Genomic DNA, 24,857 nt, shown 5'->3' on the forward strand with positions numbered 1-24,857 from the left:
ACATTCACAAGCTGAGCCGTGAGGGACTCTGATGTCATTTCCAGTCGCCAGCATGTGTCAGTACAAAGCAAAATGGCCCCCCCAGAGATTGATAGAAACAGGTGTATTTTTCTGCTTAATTCATATTCCACAGATTCAACATTAACCTGAATAGTGTGTTCCAAGTAGTGAGGACGCATAGAATGCATTATTGTAAAGAATACTTTTGACTTGACTTCACCTTTAAAAAAAATAAGCAGAATGTACTAAATAGTTACTCAGTACTTGAGTAGTTTTTTTCCCCTGAATGCTCATTTTTACTCAATTTACTTTTTACTTGAGTAATATAGTCATGTGTAACAGTACTCTTATTTGAGTATAATTTGTAGCTACTGTACCCACCTCAGATTGACGTCAACCTGCAGTGGTGTTATGTTGATTGTTGTTGTGTCTGAGACCATGAAAGTGTCTGTGGTTTGTCATTGGATGAGCGATTCGGGGGGGGGGGGGCTCGGGGATGAAGGTTGCCTGTTGACAGAAATGTAGATTGCGGGATGTCAGATGACTTTTATGGCAATAGCCCACCTTCGTTGGGTTCCATGTAAAAGGTGTCTGTTAAAACTCTGCTGCAGCATTTTTTTTTTTTGCAGGCTCCCTGTGTGAGAGTCTAGTGGGCTCCCCCTGTGGACGATGAGGGGAAATGCAGCTGAATTCAAGCTAGCGAGGGTGACGCTGAAATCAAGGCACAGCGGGGATGGAAAGAGTCTGCAAGATGCGGAGATAAGCATATCGTCCAAACCGGTTTAGACCAGTGCGTGCTCCTGAAACAAAATGTCCACCCTCAGAGACGGAGGCTTTTGGCGAGGGCCTCCAGCTGCTCCTCGCCGAGCCTCGTCTTCTCCTCCAGGTCCTTGCGGCGGATGAGCAGTGAGGCCTTGGTCTGCACGAAGCGCCGATAGTCACACACTTGCTCGGGGCTCAGCTGGCGGGACAGGAAGGTGGACACCAGGCTTTCCCGTCGGTCCAGGTTGTCCTTCAGGTCTTTGGCGTCCTCCCGCTGCTTGCACAGCAGACGGTGACGGCTATCCAGAGATTGCTAACACACACAGACACACACAATGTTTACATCTAATGCTACATGTAATGTAGAATTGGCAAGTGGTTTTAGTTTATTCGACTTTTATTTGATTTTGGCTCTCCGCTTTAATCTGAAAGGGTTATGCAACTGCATATAGATGCCAAAAAAATGGCAGCAAAGCACTCAAAATGGAGATCATAAAGTATCAACACAACGCATCTTAGCATGTACGCAACCATGAACCCATGTTGCATACTGTATTCAGTAGTTATGCCATTCAAAAACAAACAATCCAGCTTCACATGAAGCTCATTGATACTTAACAAAAGTTTTTTAAAAAATCCTACACTGTGTTTACACTTATACGAAAGTTAGACATGTTAAAATCTTACTTAAAACATGGTCTGATGCTGGAAAAAAACAAAATATTTGCTTCACAATACTAAAAATGTTTCTAGACATGAGACCAACTGTGCCACTTCACTTTTGGCATATTGTATTCACTCCCGTATGCTCAAAATGAGTTTCTGTGAAGGTGCAAGACCAGGATTGTTTAGTTTGACTGTACCTGAGTATCCTGTGCACACAAGTAAAAAAAAATCATTATCATGCGAAGCGGTTAACTGTGTAATCAGGGATAGGGTTAAGTGCTTTGAAGGGAGGTGCAGTGTTGCCTTGTTTCAACAGAGGGCAGGGTTGGTGCAAATGTTATCGAAACCGATGAGCTGCAGGAGTTTCGGTGAGGGTGTGTAAACAGCCGGCGTGCTCATAACGGCGAGGAAGAACGAGCCTGCAGGGAGTCAGCATGTACAGAAGACTCTCAATCACATGTTTAGTGTGTTCACTCGTGTGGAACTGAAGCCTGGACCAGAGCGGGATGAACTCAGATGGAACCTGATGTCATTATAATAACCATTGAGTCTATTTGCAGGACGTGACGCATAAATCATTAGGCTTAACTACAGAAGATAAGGCGAAGACTCATGAACTTGGCATTTTTTTTTTTTTTTTGCATTCCATCCGCATGGTGAGAGAGGAATACTGCCCTTCACCTCGCAGGCATGTTTGCTGTTCCAAAGTCAACATGACAGAAAGCGAGAAAGAGAGAGCGTCATGGCTCAGAGCATGAGAGCAGAGACGCAAACTCTCACTTTAATGCTGACGCTTCAGTCAGCTGAACACTGCAATTTTCATTCTAACCGTTTGCGTCAAGGGCGTGGGGGGGAATTAGATCTGGCTTGTCATGAAATTCTCAAAGCAAACACAACTCTAGAGGAACTGAAAAAGAGAAAGAAGTCCAGAAAGACATTCAACTCATAAATACTCAAAACATATTGATCAACATTTTTCATGATTTGCAGTCACGCCCCCGATACTTGAGCTGCAGGAGTTTTGGTGAGGGTGTGTAAACAGCCGGCGTGCTCATAACGGCGAGGAAGAACGAGCCTGCAGGGAGTCAGCATGTACAGAAGACTCTCAATCACATGTTTAGTGTGTTCACTCGTGTGGAACTGAAGCCTGGACCAGAGCGGGATGAACTCAGATGGAACCTGATGTCATTATAATAACCATTGAGTCTATTTGCAGGACGTGACGCATAAATCATTAGGCTTAACTACAGAAGATAAGGCGAAGACTCATGAACTTGGCATTTTTTTTTTTTTTGCATTCCATCCGCATGGTGAGAGAGGAATACTGCCCTTCACCTCGCAGGCATGTTTGCTGTTCCAAAGTCAACATGACAGAAAGCGAGAAAGAGAGAGCGTCATGGCTCAGAGCATGAGAGCAGAGACGCAAACTCTCACTTTAATGCTGACGCTTCAGTCAGCTGAACACTGCAATTTTCATTCTAACCGTTTGCGTCAAGGGCGTGGGGGGGAATTAGATCTGGCTTGTCATGAAATTCTCAAAGCAAACACAACTCTAGAGGAACTGAAAAAGAGAAAGAAGTCCAGAAAGACATTCAACTCATAAATACTCAAAACATATTGATCAACATTTTTCATGATTTGCAGTCACGCCCCCGATACTGCAGTACAAATGTTGCGGTTGGAGAAGGACACACGTGCAGAACATTTTGATCATGAGAAAGGTGTCAAGTGTGAGGCCTCGGGTTTGTTCACAGTAAGCACAAGTCATGTGAATAGTCCAACACGGGGCTCATCAAAAGACAACTGTCTACTGTTGTACCATTTACTTTTACAAAGTGATTATGCAAATATTTTCACGTTGAGATGATTGTTCTACAGTAATTTTTTAGATTTGACCAAAATAATGAAGGAAGGTGTTATGATTTGGTTTCTGATTGGAAAATCTTTCCTAAAATATTCACGTTTTTGGGGTGGAAAACTTTTATTATTTTGAAATTGATGACACTATCAAAAGACATGAAAAGAATCTAAATAAATATGTTACAAACAAATTGATTTTTTTTATTAGTATATTCCTGAAGGAAAAGCCATGGAAAATAATAAATCATCCTTGTTTCTTCAGTTTTCTGTTCATTTTAAGTGGCGAGTACAACTAAAGGTACATTTGGACCAATATATTTATGACAACAAAAACAGCTCATTAAATGACATTTAAGAGCTGATCGAGACATTTTCCAAAGGTCTTCTTGAGAATAACCAAAATCACTTCACAATCTCCTATATAAATAGCGATGGCATTGTACTACCAAAACCAGTTGGGGTTTTTTCGGCACTCCGTGTTTTCTTTTGCGCAAGTTAGTCACTGGATACACTTTTAGTGGCTCCAGGTATTAAAATAACCAAGTAATTTGAGAAAGCATGGCAGTCTCTTCATATTTTGTTTCTATCTTGCATGCACTATTATGCAATAGCAATGTCCGTAAGGGTGTACCATGTGTATAATCGTAATCATGATAATATACTCATGCCACACACAGTAGGTAAACATCCTCACCTTCTCCTCAGCATCCGTGTCCTGGTCCACCATGCTCAGAGCGTTCTGGACCCTGGCCAGCCGGGCGGAGAGGCACAGGAGCAGGTTGACCACCCTCTCCAGGTCCCCGATGAACAGGTTGTACCTCTCCAGCTCCAGGGGCAGACAGCGCTCGCGGACCAGAGCCTCCAAGGCCTCGCCGTGGGCCATGTTTTCCTGGATCTCCGCTTGGAGGACGCTTCGCGTTTCCTCCAGCGTGCACAGACGCTCCTCAATATAGCACACCAGCATGCTCTGCGGATTGAAGCATGGGAGTAGAGAACGTAGAATAAGTATTTTAGCATTTGCAAATTCATCAAGTGTCAGTTTTTTGGGAGACCGATCATCCATTATTCGCAGGAAAATCCATTGTCTTTTTCTATCACGTGGCAAAAGATGTACACAATTGGAATATATGTATGTTCATGGCAAGGTACAGACAAAAAAGTGTCCAAAACCAGCAAAAAAAATGAAATAAAAAAATTATACAGGAAATATTTGGATGTATAAAATACACCACTCTATGAAAGGTGAGCTCATACCTTGAAAAAAATCTAAAAATGTAAGCGTTCTTTCAAACTCCAATTGCAAGTGAATTGTCGTCTTAGCTCCATGGTGGTCTTGTGTCACTGTTATGACTTCATATTTACCTTCTTGTCAGTGAATTCACCGGTGCCGTAAAACTCTCCACTTGCACCTGCATGGCCGTCAAGTGACTGAAGTGCCTCGGTCTCGCAACTGCAAAAGAAGCACGAGGTCAGACTGGCGTCCGCATTCCTCGCTCTTATCAACAAATGTTTGATGATGCCTGTATTCTTCTCCCTCTTGCTCACTTTGTCTTTGTGTGTGTGCTTGCGTTTGCAGAAACATGAGTGTAAGCACTGCTGTAAGCAGATATGCAGGTGTATCGGAGCATGTGATGCAACACAAGGTAACACGGCACCTTCTTTGGGCATAACCAAGCAACGATTGTGTTTCATAGAGAAACACTAGACAGTACTGGAAATTCTCATTAGATGGCTTTTTGAGTGCAATTATTCTCTCCGTTAACAGACTTGTACACTCATGACCAAAATAGGGCTGTGGAACCGAGTGCTGTACAGTATGTATCAAAGCGGTATAAGGAAAACTGAAGAAGTAAATGATTTTAAACTTCTCTTCATAGATGAAGTTAGCCCTACATGTACAGTGTACTATACTGTTCCAGGACACTGACGTTTGTGCAGCTCCCTTCTGCTCCTGTTTCTTCTTGTAGTGCTCCTCCATCAGCAGGGTGTTCTCAGACAGCAGCTGCTCCATTAACATCAGCGCCGTCTTACGATCGGCTAATGGATAGAGCGCGGGGGCCAGCGAGGGTTCCGCCTTCACCACGGCTTCCACTAGCTCCTCCCACGGCGGTTTCTTGGAGGAATTCGCCAAATTTATGGTTTCTCCCTCTGGTGGATGCCTCTCTTCCATGTCCTGATTCTCTCCGGAGTCCTTGTGTTCCGGTTTGGAATTTTTCTCCTTTGCTACCTGCTGATCAGAAACCGTTTCGCTCATCTGCAAAGGGCGCAAAATGGCAGGCTCGTTGAAAACAGAGTCCGGAGTCTGCACATCCTGTTTGGGCTGCTCCTGCTCTGGAGGGAAACTCCATAATGACGGATCTGTGGTCACACCACAGCTCAGGGACACTTCGTGGGGAGGCAGTAAGACCTCTTGGCCAGGTTCAACCGCTGACGGTTCGGATGAACTGCGGGCAGCCCTGGAAGGAAGAGATTGGATGAAGGTGACCACATGGATGCCCAACAACAACAAAAAAAACAGGTTCCCAATGATCCACATGTACAAAACAGTTGCAGTATCCCAATTACTAGACTACATGGTAAGCATGTTTCCCATGGGTTAGAGGGGTAGTTTCTGAAGAACAAGCTTGTCAAATCTCACCTGGAGCTCGGTCTGTTTTCACAAGATGGTTTTATCTGCGTGGTGGAAGACAAGATAGACCTCGCCTCCCTCTCACTGGTCTCCTGACCTCCAGGGGAATGCGGAAAAGAGTGCGCCTCAATAGGAGGTTTGCCAGACAGGAACTTATCTGTGGGAGGACTGCGAGATCCAGAAGATTGCCTTTTGCCCCTCGAGAATGAGCAAGAAGTCGGGGAGTGGGATCGACTCAAGGATCTTCTTCCTGTTGTGGACTTAAGTTCAATATCCTCTCCATCAACCGGCACAGAGTCGGAGTTCTGTTTCAAGTTGGACTTTTTCTGTGTATCGATTTGTGCCTGTCCCTTCATGTCAGAAAAATGTGTTTCTTTGGCCACTGGATTCGGCCCATACTTCTTCCTCCCACTCTCCTTCCCCTGAGCTTCCCTGACCTCAGCGAAAAGTGAAACATTCCTCACGTCTTGGCACGTTTGATCCAGCTGTTCAAAACTCTTACTCAGAGTCGACATCTTGGTTAACTTGGATGCCCCTAGTTCTTCCATGGACTTGCCCCTCTGGGCTATCACACGGATTTGGTGAGGGGCCTCAGATGTTGAGCTCAGTGCAGCGCTCACACTCTTCTGGACACTAGAAAAGATATACAGTAATATGGGATGTGATTGTGCTGCTCATTCAAATAATCAGATATAATTTTTGTTTTTTAATCTCAGAATTATTCATTTGAAAGGAGATTTGCCACAGTCTGCACATAATACTCTCTTGACCCCAAAACATTAGAAATGTCAAAATTTTACTGGAGTGTTGGTCCATACCTGCAAGTTTCAGAGGAATTAAATGGTTCTGGATCTGTTTTATACTCCTGAGCCTGTGGACCAGAGAGGGGAAATAAAAATGTGAGTGCATGTCTTTAATTACTAATATAATACTGTAGAATGGGGGTAATTTTTTTATTCTTTATGGTATGAAAACAAAAAAACTAAAATGATCTGACCTACCTGAAATGCATGTGGTGTGGATGTGGATCTGTTCCTGAAAATTGTAGGCGCTTCTGGTTGGTCCAAGAGACTCTCCACGGAGGCATACTTTCCAGGGGATGAACATTGTCTTTCCTTCCATCTGGGTTGATTTGACTGCACTGAGGGTTGGTCTGAACTGGATTGTGCTAAGAACTGGGCATACCTGTGATGTATAATACAAAATGATCATGTCAAATGAAAAACAGAATTCGACTGCTTTCCACTCTGTCGCTAATCATACCTGATGGAACTGGTGGAGGAATCAAGGATGCGTCCTGCAGACTGCGGTCTGTTGAGTTTCTTTTTGAGGTGATAGCTGTCAGCACTTGCTGACAAAGGCCTGGCACCCCAGTCAAACGGTTTCTCTCCCAGAGAGTGCCTCTGTCTGGGGGGTATTGGTAGCCGAGGACCCGGTTGTTGGGGTTCCACCACTTTCTGGCCTGTCTTGCGCTCCATGTATGCCACAAGTGCCTTGTGTTGCAGGTGCTTCAGGTTTGTCCTTGAAGCGCTTGAGGCAGAAAGGGCACGACCCCGCGTCTCAAACAACTTCCGACGTGCCGCCACGAGTCCCTGCTCTCCTGGTTGCACGTAATCCTGCCATTCACTGTCCACTGCAAACAGCCCGTCATTTTCATTACCAAAGGACCGACAAGCCGAGTGGCTGGGTCCACCACCAAGCTGGTTGAGCTTCTCCGGTTCCGAGTAGCACATCTTTTTCTGCTCTGGAGTCAACCGTTTTCGCCCCCCGATTCGTGACGCTACCTGAGGCTGGGCCACATTTGCAGACCTCCTATTTTCTATTTCTGACTCTGTGTTCATTTGATGAGGACTCCGCCTTATCTCTTCCACTACGCTCCCTCTTTCTGTCTCCTCTGAGGTTACAGATGGGGTGAGGGTGTCTGTGGAAGTCTCAGAATCTTGTGATGAGGAGAAAGAGTGACTCCCTGGAGATCTCAGCTCAGGTTTTGACCTTGCGTGATGCATTGATGCCAGTTGCAGATCCCTTCTTTTAAATGACGTCTCCTTCAGGACTTTAGATTGGGCGTCCTTAAGTCTCTCTTTGTAGTACTTTTTATAGGAGTCATCCAGGGTGTTACAGGCAACAGAGTCGACTCCCCCTGTGTCATTCTTGGTCACGTCCTGTTGTGGAGGTCTCCCGTTCCTTATAGACGGCTCTGTGACACACATAATGTGATGAGCAGCTTCTTTATCTTTCACACCAAAGTCAATGTCCTTTCTTGACTGCATTGTTGTCCTGTTAGCTTCAGTGAGATGATAGAGAAGCGGGGTGGTTTCTTTGTTTATCCTATCACTTGCTACATCTGTCAGTGGTTGTCTTTTCTCCCTCTTTGCCTGCTCCTCACGCTTAGGCTGGATTCTCGGTTCATTGCTGGTCAGTGAGGGGACTTGTTTTGCTTGTAAAGTTGAATGTGGGGAGTTATTCTCAGGTCCGCAGTAAAATATAGGATTATTGGTGGTGTGGCGCCCAATCTCTCGACTCTCTGTGTCACTTTCTTCAAAGGAATCCCAGCTCTGAGAGGGCTGTTTTGAAAAGGGGGCGGGTTGGTGATTCTCCTGATCCAAACCCCTTGGTATAAGGTCCTTGCTTTGGGTGCTCCTTTCATCCAGGACCTCTTTTATGGGTATAAATAAATTTTCCATTGTGCTGTGACATCTTTCTCTCTCTTTTGGCCGAGGTCTTTCCAACACAGTGGAGCATTCACTGGCAGCTTCGGACCCACTCACACATGCAGAGTGAGTTCTCATTCTGGCGTCCGATTGCTTACACACTCCTGTGACAAAGTAGAACTGACCCTTATGCTGGATGCTGCTGTTGATAAAGCCCGTCTGACCCGCATTCCAAGGACTAGAAACACGGGCTGGCTCAGAACCAATCCAATCATAAGCGGAATGCGCCCTTTTGCGTGGATTTTCAAACTCACCACTGACACCATCGGGCTTACCATGATCTTTTCCACTGCATCCACCCCCGCTTGATTGCTGTATGGGCTTTGAGTGCTCAGTTTGGCTTGTGCCTTTGGGAGGTGACTGTCTCAGGAAGTTTGACGACTTCTGCTGCTTAGAAAGAGCTTTGTTGTCTGTGATGAAAAGATGGGGTGGGTTCATGGATGGCCTGTTTTGTTCGTAAGAAGGTACTTGAGAGCGGTAGCTTGGCAGCTGCAGGATCTCCCCTGCTGGCACTGCCCTCTGATCCGAGTACAATGTTTCGGGACTAATGACAGAGCTACTTGATTCTATCTTAGCTATCCCCATTTGGGGGACGTTCACTCTGTGGGGGTATGGATGGTGATGATTATGGGGTCTGGGCTGTTGAGCGTCAGTACTTTGTTGACCGGTGCTATTTTCGAAATTTTTAGTAGCTGTTAAACTACCTTGTCGTGCTGGGACTAGAGGAGCACCACTGGGAGGGTAAACAATTTGGGATGGAGCCCTAAGAGACACATTTGATATCGCTTTGTCATTGGTATAGAAATTGCCATTGCCGTTCTGGATATGGGTACTATTGCGATAGTTCTGTGAGATCACCTCCATTGAACGATACACCTGGTCCATGGTTTTTGCGTTAGAGTGCAAGACCTGGCTGGGATGACAAATGGACTTTAAATACTTAAGGTCAGCATAGTGACTGAAAGAGCTGGGCTGCAGGTCTTCCGGGAAGTGAAGTGAAGGCGGGTAGTCTGGTGCAGTGGACCCCCCAGAGAAGGAGCTGTAAGCAGAGTCTCCTTTGCCGTGCTGGTGGTGGGTAAGTTGTTCGACAATACTGCTGTTGGACTTGGCTGGGGAGAGCCGGCTGACAGGCATGCTCAGAGAATGCAAGTCCACGCTGCTCATTCTCTCAAAGTGGAAGCTGTAGGAATCCATGGAATAAAGGTGCAGATGTCGAGGATGAACAAGAGGAGATTTACTTGGAAGCGCATTGATGCCTGCATCTGCCTTGTGACTGGGGAAAGTGCCACCGACACATTTGCAGCAGGTTGTGCAGAGCACAAGTCGCTAGTTAGGTCATTTTCCCACCTCCTCACGGCTTATTCAAATGCTTTGTCTGCTCATAAGCACCTGCAGGAGAAAATAAAAACACAGATCAGTTGTTAGCCTGAAATTGATTTGGCACACATATGTTGGACAGAAAACAAGTGCATTATGTGTGAAGCCTATGACTCATCATCTTATGCGACGTTTGTTTTGTAAGTCAGAACAGTTTATCACCTATTGAAGGGAATCTCCCTTATACCGTGCATCGACCGGCCCTCTAATTAGGCCTTGAGGTCAGCTGAGCACATTGCAGCACACACGTGAAACTATTCGAGGAATTCCGTGGAACTACAGTGCACGAGAAGAGCGTTCATGTGACACTTAATACCTCATTAAAAGGCATTGTTGCCCTGTAATACTAGTCACCTGTATTTTTCTCTTGGAATCGAGCAAGGACAACACAAAATCACACAAAGTAGGTCAGGTAAACATGTATAAAACCCTAAAAGCTGTGGTCAAGAAACATACCCCTGAAAGTTAATGACCGGGTACGTGCCGGAGTCATACTGTAACACCTGCGGTGCGATTGTCGGGTTCTCTGTCATCAGGCTTGAACAATGCACTTTTGATGTTGGGCTTCAGCAATGATGCTAACATCAAGAAATATGCACATCAGTTATCTGTACCGGCTTATGTTGATGTTTCACTGGGTATTTTGAAAAATAATAACAATAATAAATTGCAAAATCACGTGCCCACCCACTAATTAGTGGATGAACATTTAACTACATTGGCTCATTAATATTCTATAGTATAACTTCTGAAAAGTCTTCACACTTGATAGCCAATTTCTTTTGAAAATTAAAGCCAGGACAAACCTTGAATGCTTGAAATTAATCTTAATGTATGAAAAGTGCATCTGGGCCACAAACTTTGGTCTATGACTGCCTTGAAACTAAAACACACAATTGAAAATGAAAAGAAAACTCAAAGATGATCCTTAGTGGGTGTTTTGTGTACACACAAAAGGCCAAATTACAAAAATGTGTTCAAACTACATTATTGAAGAGCATGTCATATGTTTATGGAGGACTTTCTGATCAACAAGTGCAGACGCACACAGATAGCGAGAGAGAGAAAGACAGAGAGAGAAAGAAAGAAAGAGAGAAAGGGAGAGACAGAGAGAGAGAGAGAGAGAGAGAGAGAGAGAGAGAGAGAGAGAGAGAGAGAGAGAGAGAGAGAGAGAGAGAGAGAGAGAGGGGCTCCAAAACAGGGGAGCGATCAAGTGGAAGTGATGGAGGGGACAGGCGGTGACACAATGTACAGAGAAGGGGAGTGAAGTGGGGGTGAGGCAGAAACAGGGCGACTGGCCCAGACAAATACCCCTACACACAACCGAGACAAAACAGGACACAAGAGTGCAGAACAAGGACCACGGAACTGCACGAGAAAGGAAGGCTCCACTTCAAAAGAACCTTGCTGGCGTAAAACAATACACAACTCACGCAAACTTTTCTTCTTCAGGCTCCTCAACCCCAGAACGCCCATGTGGCCTCCAAAAGAGAAAAACAAAAAATGTCCATTCTTTTTTCACAGCAAGCTTCTTCCAGGAGGCGGTAGCGTCAAGTAACCAGGCGAGCACGATATTAAGAGGGAAGACTTCCAGAGAGTGCCTTCTCCCTCCAAGCACCCCCCACCCCCCAACCCCCACTCCCTCCCTCCGCGACCTGTGGCTGCCTAGTGGGAGCTAACGATTGGCCAGCTGATGACGTCCGGCTCTGCGATGCACAATGAGAGCAGCAGAGGGAATATTTCACGTTAGCAATGAACAACACAGAGAGAGAGAAAGAAGAAAAAAAAGAGGCCTCGCATTCCTGGCTGGCTTCAAAGACGGAACACAGCCCGGGCGCCATTCATTCCCAAGGTCCTGAGCCCGGCACATGGAGACTGGCCAAGGCAGGAGGGAGGAGGAGAAAGAAGGAACGGAGGGGGGTTGAGTGGACGGGTGACCTCAGGAGGCCTGCACCACCCCCCACCAAAAATCTCAAAAGACTAATTATATTAGGTTGTTGTTGTGTTTTTTTTTTTTTTTTAACACGCCCTATCATTAAGAGAGTCGTGACAACATTCGGCTGCTGTGTTATTGTCATTGCCCTACTTTTTTTTTTTTAATTAGTGTTAACATTGCCATAGCCAGAGTCATACTTGGCCTACTTTCACAATGTCATTTTAAACCCACGCTCAATGGCTGAAAATGTGGACAGACAACATACTGGAGGTGGAGAAAGCAGGATGACGCCAAATGTAGCGAGCCGCGTGGCGTGCTCCTCAATCACAACGCTGACAACAACACTTTCTCACGAAGGAAACTGACCACGTTTGGAATCCAACAACTGTGTACAATGTAGGTGTGAAAGCACCCTTTGCTAAAGACCCTCTTTACCTTTCCGTGGACTGCGCAACAGTTCTTCCAACTTTGAGTTGAACTCAAACAAAGATTATGGACAAACATTCCATATGTTTCCCAACCTTTACTGAGTCAAGGGACATTCAGTATAGAGAAATATTGACTTGAATTGAGTTTTTCGAGTTATAAGCAATCGCCTGGTCAATGTTTTGCCGTGTTGGAGTTAAAAATCATAATATGTGACACTGGCAAATCTCCATGAATATGTTTTGCTTGACGAAGATTTTGCTTGATGACCATAAACCCAGACAGCGGTGCTCCGAACTTGAATGGCACCCTTCGGAGACAGCCCCCGCCCCCTCCCGTCGCCCCTTTGACGCGCCCTTTGTTTCAAAATTGTGCACCTGACAGCCTTGACCTTTTCCCCTTTATGTTTACTCTCAGTGTAAATGACATTTCCCAACATTTGCCGGCATCCCCCACCCCCACTCTGCATCTCTCCTACAGAAGGCGACCCCACATGTCATGCCGTAACACAAGAGAAAACCATTTCACAAAGTAGTAGCAGTTTGTCTTTTGGGGGTAGGGGTGAGGGTGCTGCATTAAGCCCCCCCCCCCTTTCCCCTCCAATAATACTGCCCAATGTGGCTGCAAATAATACACATGCAACTTAAATTAGAGTAGAGAAATACATTTCAAATACACCAATAAATAAATAAACAAACAAACACGACAGTACATGATTTCCTCAATCCCAACATTTCCACTCACAATGCCGCACTTTGACAGTTCCCCACATGTGATCTACGATTTGGGATCAACACCGAACATTGACCAACCTCGTGGCCGCGTTCTGCCTGCCCGGCAACTGAGCATCGTGGAAGAGGGAGAAGTATTAGGCTTAAGCGGCGCAAGAATGCATCAAGAACACGTGCTCCGCAAAAATCCCGCTCGGTCAGGGAATGTGTTGGGAAGAACACAATTTCTTAGTGAGGTTAGGGTTGATGAATACATTGCATGAGTGGAGGTTGTGTCTTAAAATCTGCTGTCACACTAGAATAAGCTCGACATTCCTCCCCTCCATCCAGCGCAAAAACCTGACAAACTTTTACAGGGATCGCATGATATTTCAGAGACTTGAGATATCACACGTTCGAGCATTCTGTAAGCCTGTCTGGTCAACTATTAACCAGAGTCTACATGACGCCTGCAAAGTATTTGCCAGAACGCTGACCTGTGCCCATGATAAACTCCAAATGACTTCTGAGCAATTACTTTTGCATTACGGACCCCACTGGACTTTTTTTTTTTTTTTTTTTTTTGCAATATGATCTCGTCATGCTGAATTTAACTGGATACAGTAGGCATCCCTCCACATGAGAAAGAAATACAGATAGAGGACCGCTGCAGGCGATGCAGCATTGCTTTATTAAAAGTCTTCAATTGGACAAAACTGGCATGTTGGTGTGTTTCCTGAAAAAAAAAAAAAGCAAAAAGGAAATTCGCTATTGTTGAGGAAGATTGTCTTTGTGTTGACCAAACCAGCATAATTTCAATGAACCAACAGATTGGCATTGACTTGGAAAGTGTGCCCTCCTCCCAACACCCATCTGTCTGGCAAACACCACGAGCATTTGATGTGATGAAAAGTGACTGAGGACACACCCAACGTCAAGACTTACCTGTTTGACATGGTTAAAATAGGACATTTGCACAGGAAATGGTTCGGAACAAAATAACGCACAAGACACATAAATAAGGTCTGCCCGAGAACAAAAAAGCCAGCAACGTGTGAAAGCACAGACAGGCTGAGGGGGTTAAAACAACAGTCCAACAGTCCAAAAAAAGAAGACCAGATGACCCAGCGGGAGGCTGGGTATAAACGCTGCACGACTAAGAAAACAACAGCGAGTGACCCAATTCCTACTCAAAGGTGGGAAAAGTCTCCATCGTTCCATCATGACAGAAAAATGTTACTGCGAACGGAAGAAAACAAGAACTATTGTTCTTGCATTCCCCAATGTCTCACTCTGCCCCGATCCCTGAGAACAAACTGTCAGCAGCCTCATGCTCCTGCTTCGCAGTTGATGGTTTGCACCGCTGCTATGTCACTTTTTTTTTTTAAAGGTCTTTCTTTTATTGTTTCTTTACAGCAGCACTTTAGTGCCCTTGCATATGGGAAAGGAGAGCCACAATCACCCAGGCACTTTTCAGCTATATATAAAACGCCGGGAGAACAGTAAAAGACACCAACACAACTCACGCAGGAGCTGCAAGCTACAGTTCCAGCAACACGGCACCACGTAACTAATATCTTGCTAACCAGTTTGCGTAAGGCCGTACAGACCATCCCTGACCTGTTGCAGAATGAACTACGTCGCAAACAGCTGACGGCAGACACAATAATGCGGTTCACTTCTGACCTTCATTATTCACATCACAATTCTGGTAAAAATTTGTTTGACAGTCATCACAATGTGTGACTTCACCATAGAGATGTGGCCAGCACAGTGCACGGGTTGTTCCAATACTGTCCTCTGTCTGATACGCCTGCGATTGGAGCGCATAGCTCAATGAAATAATGCCCCCCACCCCCAAAAACAATGATAGACTTTTAGTGGTGCAAACAGAACAATGAGATTTTTGTCCATACGTCTGTAAGCAAATATCCATCCTATTGAATACTATTGCATACTATAAATACGATGTAACTGGACCAGTGACTTTTGCAGCTAGAATTGGAAGATTATCTTTGACGCATTATCTTTGGAAAAATTTTAAAAAGGGGAAACAGCCTGTCACACCATTAAAACTAGAACTGTGCAACCAAATATATATTTTTTTGTTTGAGACACCCTGCTGAGAGAAAGCAACAAAGCCAATGGGAACAAATATTAAAAACAGAAAAATACCAAAATATTTGTCCTGGATATGCACAATGCTAGATGCCCGCTGGCGACTCAACTGACTCGTGTATATTCCACACCGACCAGAAAGTGCTTGAGGTGTTGCTCCTCCTTGTTTGCATACAATAAGCCACAGTTGAGGGCATACGCGTCACTGCTTGACACTCGGTTTGTCCAACACGTGTTCAGGAGCGCTTGCTTACGTAAGCCACTGACTGCACAGGAGCATCATTATTACTAACTGAAGGGACATGGTACCACACAATAAAAGAGAAAAATGAAGACTGCGTGCATGCAAATGCGAATTATGTAACTGCAGCGATATCACAATTGCCCCGTGCGCGCAGCAGGTTGAGTGCACCTGATTAGAAGATGGTGACTCACTTCTCGTCGGAGCCACAAGGACCGTGAACATGTGTGGGGACGTTCAATCAGACCATTTTCTCGAGGCTCATTAGGGTCACAGGAGGCGATCGCAGTGGGCAAGAGGCGGGGTACACTCTCGACGGGTTGCCGGCCAATCGGCAGCCCAATGTTGAAATCTTGTCTCGTGTTTAACCCTTTCATGCACCCTGTAACCTGATAACAAGCTGTCCACTCTAGTAACCGCTGTGCCGAAAAGGGTTTAGAAAAAAAAATATAAAAAAATCTAGATTTTGCTCAAGGACACTTTGACATGGTCACAGTGTCACCCATATAAATGGATTTGCAAATTTCGGAGGTCATGTTTACTGATTTATAAAAACATCTGAACGGGTCAAGTTACATTTTAACAAAAGGTCCACTCATTTCATTGCAGCTTCACAATTCTTTGCATCTATTGTACCGGTGGATGCAGGAATGGCGTGTTAAAACTGGAACCTGACCTACTGAGAAATGTTTTTGATTGAAATAGCTTTTGATTTCAGTAAACATGACTTCCTAATGCTGCCGAATGGGCGAGAAAATGTGTGACTTTTCAGCTTGTCCTATTTGGGAGGATCAAAGAAAAATATTAGCATAGTAATTTGGAAAGTCGATCTTTCTCTTGTCAAGATGACTAGACCGAAAAACAGACGTGCCTTAGATAATCCTCCCTTTTGGGTGTTTTCAGAGACATAAAAGGATAAACTAGATACACCTGAAACTGCCCTGGGGGAGTAGGACAAGATATGGGGGGATAAAACGTCAGCTCCGGGTTGTGCATATTTGAATTGCAAACGAAGAGCGTATCCGACCCAACGTGGCCACTGCTCAAGTCAACAGATGTAGCCCGAGAGCTCCTGCAGGTCATGGTTTTGTGTGGTTTGGCATCCACGGTGGATGCTTGATCTGGCCTACTTTTTAAGCGGTGATGTTCAACGAACGGAGAGGGATATGTATTATTTGTCATCGTGAAGAAACGGAGGTGACTGACTCACATGCTCGGTCTGGCCTACTTTTTGATCTGTGATGTTAAATACCCGTGAGGACAATATGTTTTTGTTCTGTTTTTGTTTTGTTTCTGTTGAACTATCTTGGCTACTGACACACTTTAACTTCATTTACGAGTAAAACAATGTCAAGCCTTCCAATGGCTGGAAGATCGTGCCAGTATAACTTGGAGAAACGTGTGATGATGAAATAAAACTTACACACTCATATTAGAAAGAAGAAAAGAATGGAACTTATTTTGACACGATCCATAAAATAAAGCAATACAATCACACATTACATAACACAAGGATTTATTTTTTGCCAATTCTGCAGGATTTTACTGTGCAAACACCTTTGCCGTTTTCTCTTTATGACATGTTTGCAAAGGGTGACTCGATTTACCGTGTTTTTATTTAAGCGTATTTAGACATGCCGATACTGTACGTCTGGACTTGTACTCATAAAAAATGCTCTGACACTATGAGACCGATACCACTCAACCAGCTTGACGTTACTATTCTGCCCTCCCTGAGCGGTTGCACTTTGGCAGAGAGCGAACTGTCGTTCAAAAAGATCGCGCCTGTGTTTACTACAAGTCGTATATTGACACTCCCGGTTGAATTTTACAGTAAAACTAACACAAAACCAAGAGAATCGCACACTGTATACTTAAGCAAACACATCGCTTCCTTTTACAAAAGTCTGCTATTTTCAAGATAACGATAATGACAAACAATGGACCCCCCAAAAATTTGTGTTAATGTTGCAAAATGTACTTTCAGTTCAAATAAGTACTCAAACACAGACAGAGAAGTTTCATTAAACATCGGAAGAAATGGAGGACCGAGCTTGGAGAGATTACAACTACTGAAGAAGACAACCAGATATATATATATATATATATATATATATATATATATATATAAAATAACACGCCCGTTTACGTCACATTTCCAAGACGTCATGGCAGTGACAAGTATCGGTAGTTGGTATCGGAGACTGCTTAAATTTAAAGACTTGTACTTAAATCTGCAAAAAAAAGACATTTGTGCATCCTTTGAAACATCAACAGTGCTTAACTTTTCTTTATAAGTGAAATGACTAATAAGAACGTGAGCGGCTAAAGCTGTGCAAAATAAACAGGCTAATTACAAGCATATCCCTCATTATGGCCTATTAATGATGAAGGAATTAGTTTGTGACACCAAATGACAACACCTGTGGTCACACGGAATAGCATAGCTTCGAACGTGAGTTTACTTACCTCTTCTGTATAATCTTCTTCTCACAGCCTTTCTTTTCTCTGAACACCACTTGCTGTTACCGGTACCTTCGTTGGAACTGAAAAGCCAAAGAAAAAGCCAATTTCAATGTTTTGATGCTCGCTGAACTGAATGTTCATGAGGAAGGCCGACTTGGAAACGAGCTCGTCGCTTAACTCCAAAGTTTCGGCGCGACTTTGGAGGTGTTTCTTCTTGCCGAATTCTGATTTGGATGACCAACATCCTGGCATTCAACTTCAGAGGTCCGACTGTATAAATATGCTAAAAACGTACTACTTCACTTTATCATCCACCATCAGGACATTTTGGATCACAATGGGCTCCTTTTTACGGCGGCCGGTGCAGTTTTGTGAGGGAGTGAGTGTCAGAGGAGGCGGGGCTGATTTAAATCATGGAAAACAAATGACGCAGATTAAACTTTAGCAGGAAAAATGTGCAACGCGGCGTGGACTTTGGCACCAGTTGCGATGGCGAAAACAGAGGACGGGAAGACGATTTGACATTTTACTTCATAACGTACACTATGTGGTTGTTACACCAGCGTGACATTTACCGGGCTCCTTTATTAGTCATATTGTATAACTAAATCCATCCATCACCTACACATTCTTTTTCATCTTCTCCGTGCAACCCGAGAAGCTCTTCGGGCACACCTGGTGCACGCACAAACACACAATTGCCTCTCTCTCATTATCTCTCATACGAGCGCACAAAGGCTGAAGAGGGGCTCTGCCGTCTGATCTCGAGTGAAACAGCGACAATAAAAGACCCCGAAACATCAATCGGTGGACTGGATGTATTCGATATCTGTTAACAAGCTTTTTGATGCCGTTTTACAGCACAAAGGGCGATCATGTCAATCAAAATGTGAGCTTTGAGCAACTAATAGTATCCGCTCCACAAGTGTGTTTTGGTTAATGTCGCAAAGAAGAAAGTTTTAATAATAACCCTCCAAAAATGGGTATGGAGGTTCCTGCGACGGTGAAATGCGTATCTCTATTGTGGCAGCTCAGCACAACACGGCTCCAGCGAGCATGGAATCATCCTGCAAAATCAGCGGCGGTTCATCCCAATAGAACACTGCCTTCGATGTTTGATTTTGTAGTACAGCATTAAACTTACTTTGACAATCGTATGACAGCCAAGAATGTTCAAAGGTGACCTAAAACATAACCTGTGCAGTTAACAAAGGTTATTACGATGGCAATTGTTAGAACCCGGATTAAATACATTCACTTAATATTAATTCCTATGGGGAAACTGGAACAAATCCGTCAACTTTCGAAATGGAAAAATGGAAAGGCAAACACACACACTTAGTCCCTGACATATGACACCGACGTATCGCAATGACAGTCCTACAGCTATGAGCAAAAGTGTAGGTGTGGTGCTGTCGGATAACCACATCAGGCACGCGCACACCCCCCCCCCCCACACACACACACACACACACTTGGGGAGGTTGGATCTTTGAGTGATAACCTATGGCTGCCATTTCGTGACATCATATCTATCTGCAGTGGCACGGGGGGCCAAGAGAGACAAAAGAAAGAGACGCTAACTATTGGTCACAAGGGCACGTGAGTGACAGGATGATGAAGACGAGCCTGCAGAGCAGCAGAGCGTGGCGATGACACATTTGCGCTCTTGAAATGCTTATGTAGCATGAAATTCGAGCATGAGACAAACTCATCATTTTTTTTTTTTTTTAAATTGCAGTTGAGCTCACACTTGGTGTCGGCAAATCATGCGTTTGTATTTTATGGGCTTCAAAATATACAGCAATTTATGAATTTATTTTTTTTACAGATAATCAAGGCAAATGTGAATTTTTTTATGACATTTTATGATGGTGACAGTAAGAACATAACGAGAGTGTCGTCAGCAGTAAAACTGTACATTTTACCCTGCAGCCAAAGATGCACCCATGCAATCATCATGCGGTCTCACGCCAGCGGGCCAGATCAGCCTAAAGGCACATAACCCAGCAAGAAGAGTACGAAACCACACCCTGGCTTTGATGATATGTAAAATCAAAATATTGTTAATATTTCAGTGAGTATAGTGTTAACATACATCCATTTTGGCAAACCTGAGTGTCATTTCTAGATGCGTGCTTGTCAGACATTTTACAGAAAGACAAATGTTGACTGAACAGTGTGCGGTAAAGGTATTGAATAACTCTACTTCTGATTTTTTTTTTTTCAGTATGACTGGTGCATCACAATACACACGAGGTAGTTTTCATGGTGTTATGTGAAGTGGCTAAATATATTTTCCACCCAATAGAATTGAATTAAATATCCAGTGGCCAAAAGAGACATATTAATGAGCCTACCAATTAGCAAACCATAATGACACAGCACTTTAGACATAATCGCAGAGCCTATTCTCATGAGAATTAAGCAGGATTTACCACAACAGATAATGAATTGTAATTCCTGAAAAACGGAACTCATTAGAAAGAAAAAAAAATGCCCGGATCAGTTTGGAATGACCGAAAGCTAAGAGCTTTTGGATGCAGTTTTCATGAAGGTTATGACAACAGTGAATCAGTCTCCTCAAACTGTTACCTATCACTTATTAATCCTCGAAGAAAAATGTTTACCAGCATGCTGTGCTCTGAACTGACGCACACTTCCTGATAGTCAATCGAGGTTACACAACTTCATATTCGTACGGGAAACTACCTACAACAATGTCACCCACAAGTGTACCTGAACGCATTTGACATCCTTTTCCGAGGCCTGGCAATACCGCCAGATCGTTACACCTTGTGAGTTTGACGCGACATTGGCCGGCCTTCGCTCTCTTGGCTTAATGAAGAAATAAAATTCTGCTGGTCATGGAAGGGTTCTGTTCTTGTGTTCTTTCAAATTGTCACCCAATCAAAAGGTATAAAAGCCTTTGTTGTTAGAGGAAATGAGGTCTCGCGACACTACAAACACTACACCACATTTTCCTCTCTTTAAGGTGAATATTAACCGGCCAATGAGTCATCTTCTCCATATTAGGTAGTCCCTTGAGGGTTTATTTAATGGTGACAGCGGCTTTATCTCTAAGTTGCACCTGCACTTGCATTTAAGAGTGACATCATGGTCACTGATAATAACTTAATTGCCTGGAGTCGACATGCTACAAGCACCGTGCATTATCACTTATCACTGGGCTTTAACGGTGTATCTGGGATTTAAAAAAAAAAAATCATTACGACTATAAATTAGGATGCGAACCGGCTTGAACTTGAAAGCAACCCTTGGAGCCAAAACCAGTTAGTTCCTCCTCACAGGGAAGCTGCGTGTTAAAAGGTCGGAATAAGAATGTAAACACGAAGAGTCAAAACAGGCACGCTAGAAGAGTTGAGATGAAGGACATGAACTATTTTGCGTATTTTTGTCTCCATATGGCTCCATGGTACCATCCCATCATCATTTTGTGGCAGATCAGCAACAATAGCATTCGCTCACTTTTTTTTTTCCTCCTTCGAGGATGACAAAGAGAAACAGACATAGCTCGTATGTCAAACGCCCAAGGCAAATTTAAGTACGTGACTGATGGCTTTTGTGTCTCATAGTCCCCGCCCTTCTATTTGCGACGCCATCGTTTTGTTTCCAGCTTCCTTTCTTCATATTTCTGCCTGTATACACACAGGCACGCACGCACACACTCACACAGACACACACGGCACCCCATCAATCTATCGTAAAGGTAAATGTGTCAGCATTTGTTTATTTGCTTCCGAGTGGGGCTCATTTGGGGAAAATTCCTGAAAGAGCTGGAATCCAACCTATTTGAATGTATTCTCTAGTTGCTTATTATGCTGTTTTAGGGCTGCATTTTTCTTTTTTTTTTTATTTTCTTTTTTTTTATTAGAATTGATTAATTTATCGATAACTTTAATTGTTAGTCTTTAAAAGTTGGGAGCTGTGCTTTAGTGAATAAGAGTGTTGTTGGCCGTTGTTAGCTCAGGTAAGCCAGTCTGCAAAATGAGTGCCTGGGTGTCAGTTGTGCTTATCAAATGTTTATTTTGTTGCGTTTGCTCAAAAAAAAAAAAAAAAAAAAAAGTGTCTATCCTTGTGCTTCAGTGATGGCTATATTAAATTAGCTAGCTGGCCAAACTTGAGTTGGCTACACAATGCACTTATCTTTTTTAAATCACAGAGAGTAACTCTGCACACAACAACACTCGGCAGTGGTGAAATGGAAATAAAGAATAATACAGCATTTCTTTCCCAAAAATTTGTCTTTAACACCAATTTGCGGACACACCAGTTCCAAACACCTGAGGAGAACGATGCGGAGTTCAGGTCAGCTCAGGTCAGCGTTACGAGTTAGCACCCCACGGCGATGGCTGAACAGTGCGGCCCAGTGTGCTTGTCCCCGCTCCGATCGTTATGGACAAGGCGCCGCATGAGCGCTTATGTTTCAGGCACAGGACAAAACATCAGTGTCCGCTTTCCCGAGGCATTCATGGCCCGTTGTGCCTTTTGTTCCAGCTTTTAATAAAACATAGTCTACCGTTATTAGGTTGAAAAGCCTCCCCGGTGCATAATTCAAGCCCACTGATGCATTTGAAACAGGTAGATGAGTTTAAGGGACGACACAATACTGGCAAAAAACAAGATCTATTCTTCACTGTCAGAAATAGTGAGGTAATTATGTCTAAAGGTCAAATCATCAACACCTATGTAAAACAAAGGACTAATTATGCAGGAATGGGGAACCATTTTCATCACGGCGGCCATTTCAGGTCCTCGAAGCCAGAAGCTGAGCTGCACTGCATTTGTTTATGGCAGTGGTTCTTAACCTTGTTAGAGGTACCAAACCCAACCAGTTCATATGCACATTCACTGAACCCTTCATTCGTGAAAAATAAAAATAGTATTTTTTTTTAACAAATTCAATACATAAAAAACACATTTATTAAAAACAGAAAAAATTAAACACAATTAGTATAAATATGAAGTATATATATTTTTTTAAAATTGTGCACGAAATGAACCAGCCAGTGATGGCCAAGCGGGCGTGTCATAACTAATTGACATGTTGAGTTGGGTGTGTCTTAACCTCCATGGCAGAGGCTCCATCGAACCCCTGAGACTGATTCAACGAACCCCTAGGGTTCGATCGAACCCAGGTTAAGAACCACTGGTTTATGGAGTGTGGGTGCATAAGTCATTTAGACTTTCTGTCCCCTTCTGTGGCAGAACTCAGTTCGATTCTACACTGTAACTTTTTCCAAATTGCCTTTCTTCACAAAAATCAAAGCACATCACCGGTGTGTTACACAACAACACGTCTGAAAACAGAGAGGAGCAGGTTTACAAAAGCAGAGTCAGGTTTGCCAACTTATTTGGCAACTTTTATTTTCCAAATAGCGACTCGGGACTATAATTCCTCCAAAGAAACAGCATATATGAGCAGAATCATTCTCACATTTTTTTTATGGAGAGGCAAAGCTGTTTTGGATGCCATTGTAAATGGCCTTTTCTATAAAACAAAAATCTATTAAAATCTAAAAGGTTGCGTTTTCTTTTCATAGTAGTTTAAGCTTTAACCGTCTTGTACCAAAGGTACAAAACAATGACAAATGAAACTACCACACTAGACAGTCAGTTTATTACTGAACTGTACAATACATAAGTAACAGCAAATCAATGTAGCCACATCCATGAAAAACCTTTAACAAAAATTCGTTCTTATAGGGCCCGACAAAATGATCATAAACGTGCATTTCTTTTCATTGTTAATTAACAATAACTTAAGTTACGGTGTTTTAGCAAGCACATTAAACCCAAATGTCAGCTGTACAATCATTGTACATTTGACATTTGGGTTGTACAGTACTACAACGTAAAAGTGTTGCATTCAGGGACCATTTAGCGCACTTCGTTTCGTTATCTCAACGCTACCTTACTCAAACGATTAATTGGTGACCTCCCAAAAGTAACTGATAAAACCACACAGCAATGTAGAAACCCCAACTCCAGTGATACATTTAGGTGAGAATGGTCATGTTTCACGTCAGCCCCGGCGAGACAGGACAAAGGCAACAGGTTGACAGGTTAATAACCGAAACTGAGCACAGCAAACGCACCTGCGGCCCCTTCACGTACCTGCTGCTCCGCGTTCGCTTTTCGCTGTCCTCCCCTCGTATTCCCTCGTCCTTCTTCGACGGTTTTTGTTGGAGGGGGCGGGGGGAATAAGAAAGAAAACTACCAAAAAAACAATGTTTAATGTAGAAAGCGTATCTCTCTGCCAACTGGTAGGTAATAATAAGCTTTCTCTTTTCCCTGACGAGTTACCTACCTCTCTGGAGGAGGGGCGCAAGGGAATGAAGAGTAATGGATCGCGGCGCTGGCCAATCGGAGTTAGCAAGAGGCAGTTTTTAGGGAAGAGCGCCGGCTCCTATTTGTCAAAGTGGGCTGTACCGTCAAACGAGGACTTTCTCCTCTCTGCTGGCGAGTTTTGGAACAGAAGTTAATGACGCCAACATGTTGACCCTTCAGAAAAACCACAACAAACAAGGCCGACACGCACTGGTGGCAGAACACATTAGACGCATCCATTCCAAAAAAGCTTGCTTTTCTTTTTAACCAGAAATAAAATATAAATGTAGATATACTTTCCCCCCAACGAAGAGTAAAATCTGATAACATGATGGGAGATAATTATGTTCAAATTCACGGTATATGATTTTATTCCAAGTACTCCGTTGTCTGCTAATGAGTTAATTCTATCAGGGCAGTGCAATGTGGATTGAAAAGCGCCAGCTAATCAATCCTAAGAGGCTCTGTACAGTGCCAAGCTAAGTAAAGGACTTGACTTCGCATGCATTTTGTGGGACTATCACAGCTGTAACTGCAAAATCATTATTTTCACACAAGGCTGCAAATGAGGCTGTTACATGCTCCATTCTGCGTAAACAATCTC

The 24,857-nt window shown here is 43.7% G+C and overlaps 1 protein-coding gene across 6 annotated transcripts; it reads right to left on the reverse strand.

Annotated features, from left to right (window-relative positions):
* Window positions 1–146: 146 nt before the first annotated feature.
* On the reverse strand, window positions 147–24,252 carry shroom1 (shroom family member 1). 6 transcript variants are annotated; one of them, XM_019873319.1, is made up of 10 exons: window positions 24,041–24,252; window positions 17,906–17,982; window positions 7,181–10,017; window positions 6,919–7,102; window positions 6,736–6,782; window positions 5,927–6,550; window positions 5,217–5,744; window positions 4,651–4,738; window positions 3,983–4,255; window positions 147–1,075 (listed from the first exon to the last, which is right to left on the reverse strand). In XM_019873319.1, exons 3-10 carry the CDS (start codon window positions 9,820–9,822, stop codon window positions 821–823), a joined length of 4,641 nt encoding a protein of 1,546 aa, XP_019728878.1. In that variant the 5' UTR covers window positions 9,823–10,017; window positions 17,906–17,982; window positions 24,041–24,252; the 3' UTR covers window positions 147–820. The 6 variants fall into 6 exon arrangements, with proteins under 6 accessions (XP_019728878.1, XP_019728872.1, XP_019728874.1 ...); XM_019873313.1 differs by having other exon boundaries at window positions 6,736–6,788; XM_019873315.1 differs by having other exon boundaries at window positions 6,736–6,788; window positions 24,022–24,252.
* Window positions 24,253–24,857: the final 605 nt, after the last annotated feature.

The sequence above is a fragment of the Hippocampus comes genome, unplaced genomic scaffold (assembly GCF_001891065.2).
Source record: "Hippocampus comes isolate QL1 unplaced genomic scaffold, H_comes_QL1_v1.1 scaffold59, whole genome shotgun sequence".
Lineage (NCBI taxonomy): Eukaryota > Metazoa > Chordata > Actinopteri > Syngnathiformes > Syngnathidae > Hippocampus > Hippocampus comes.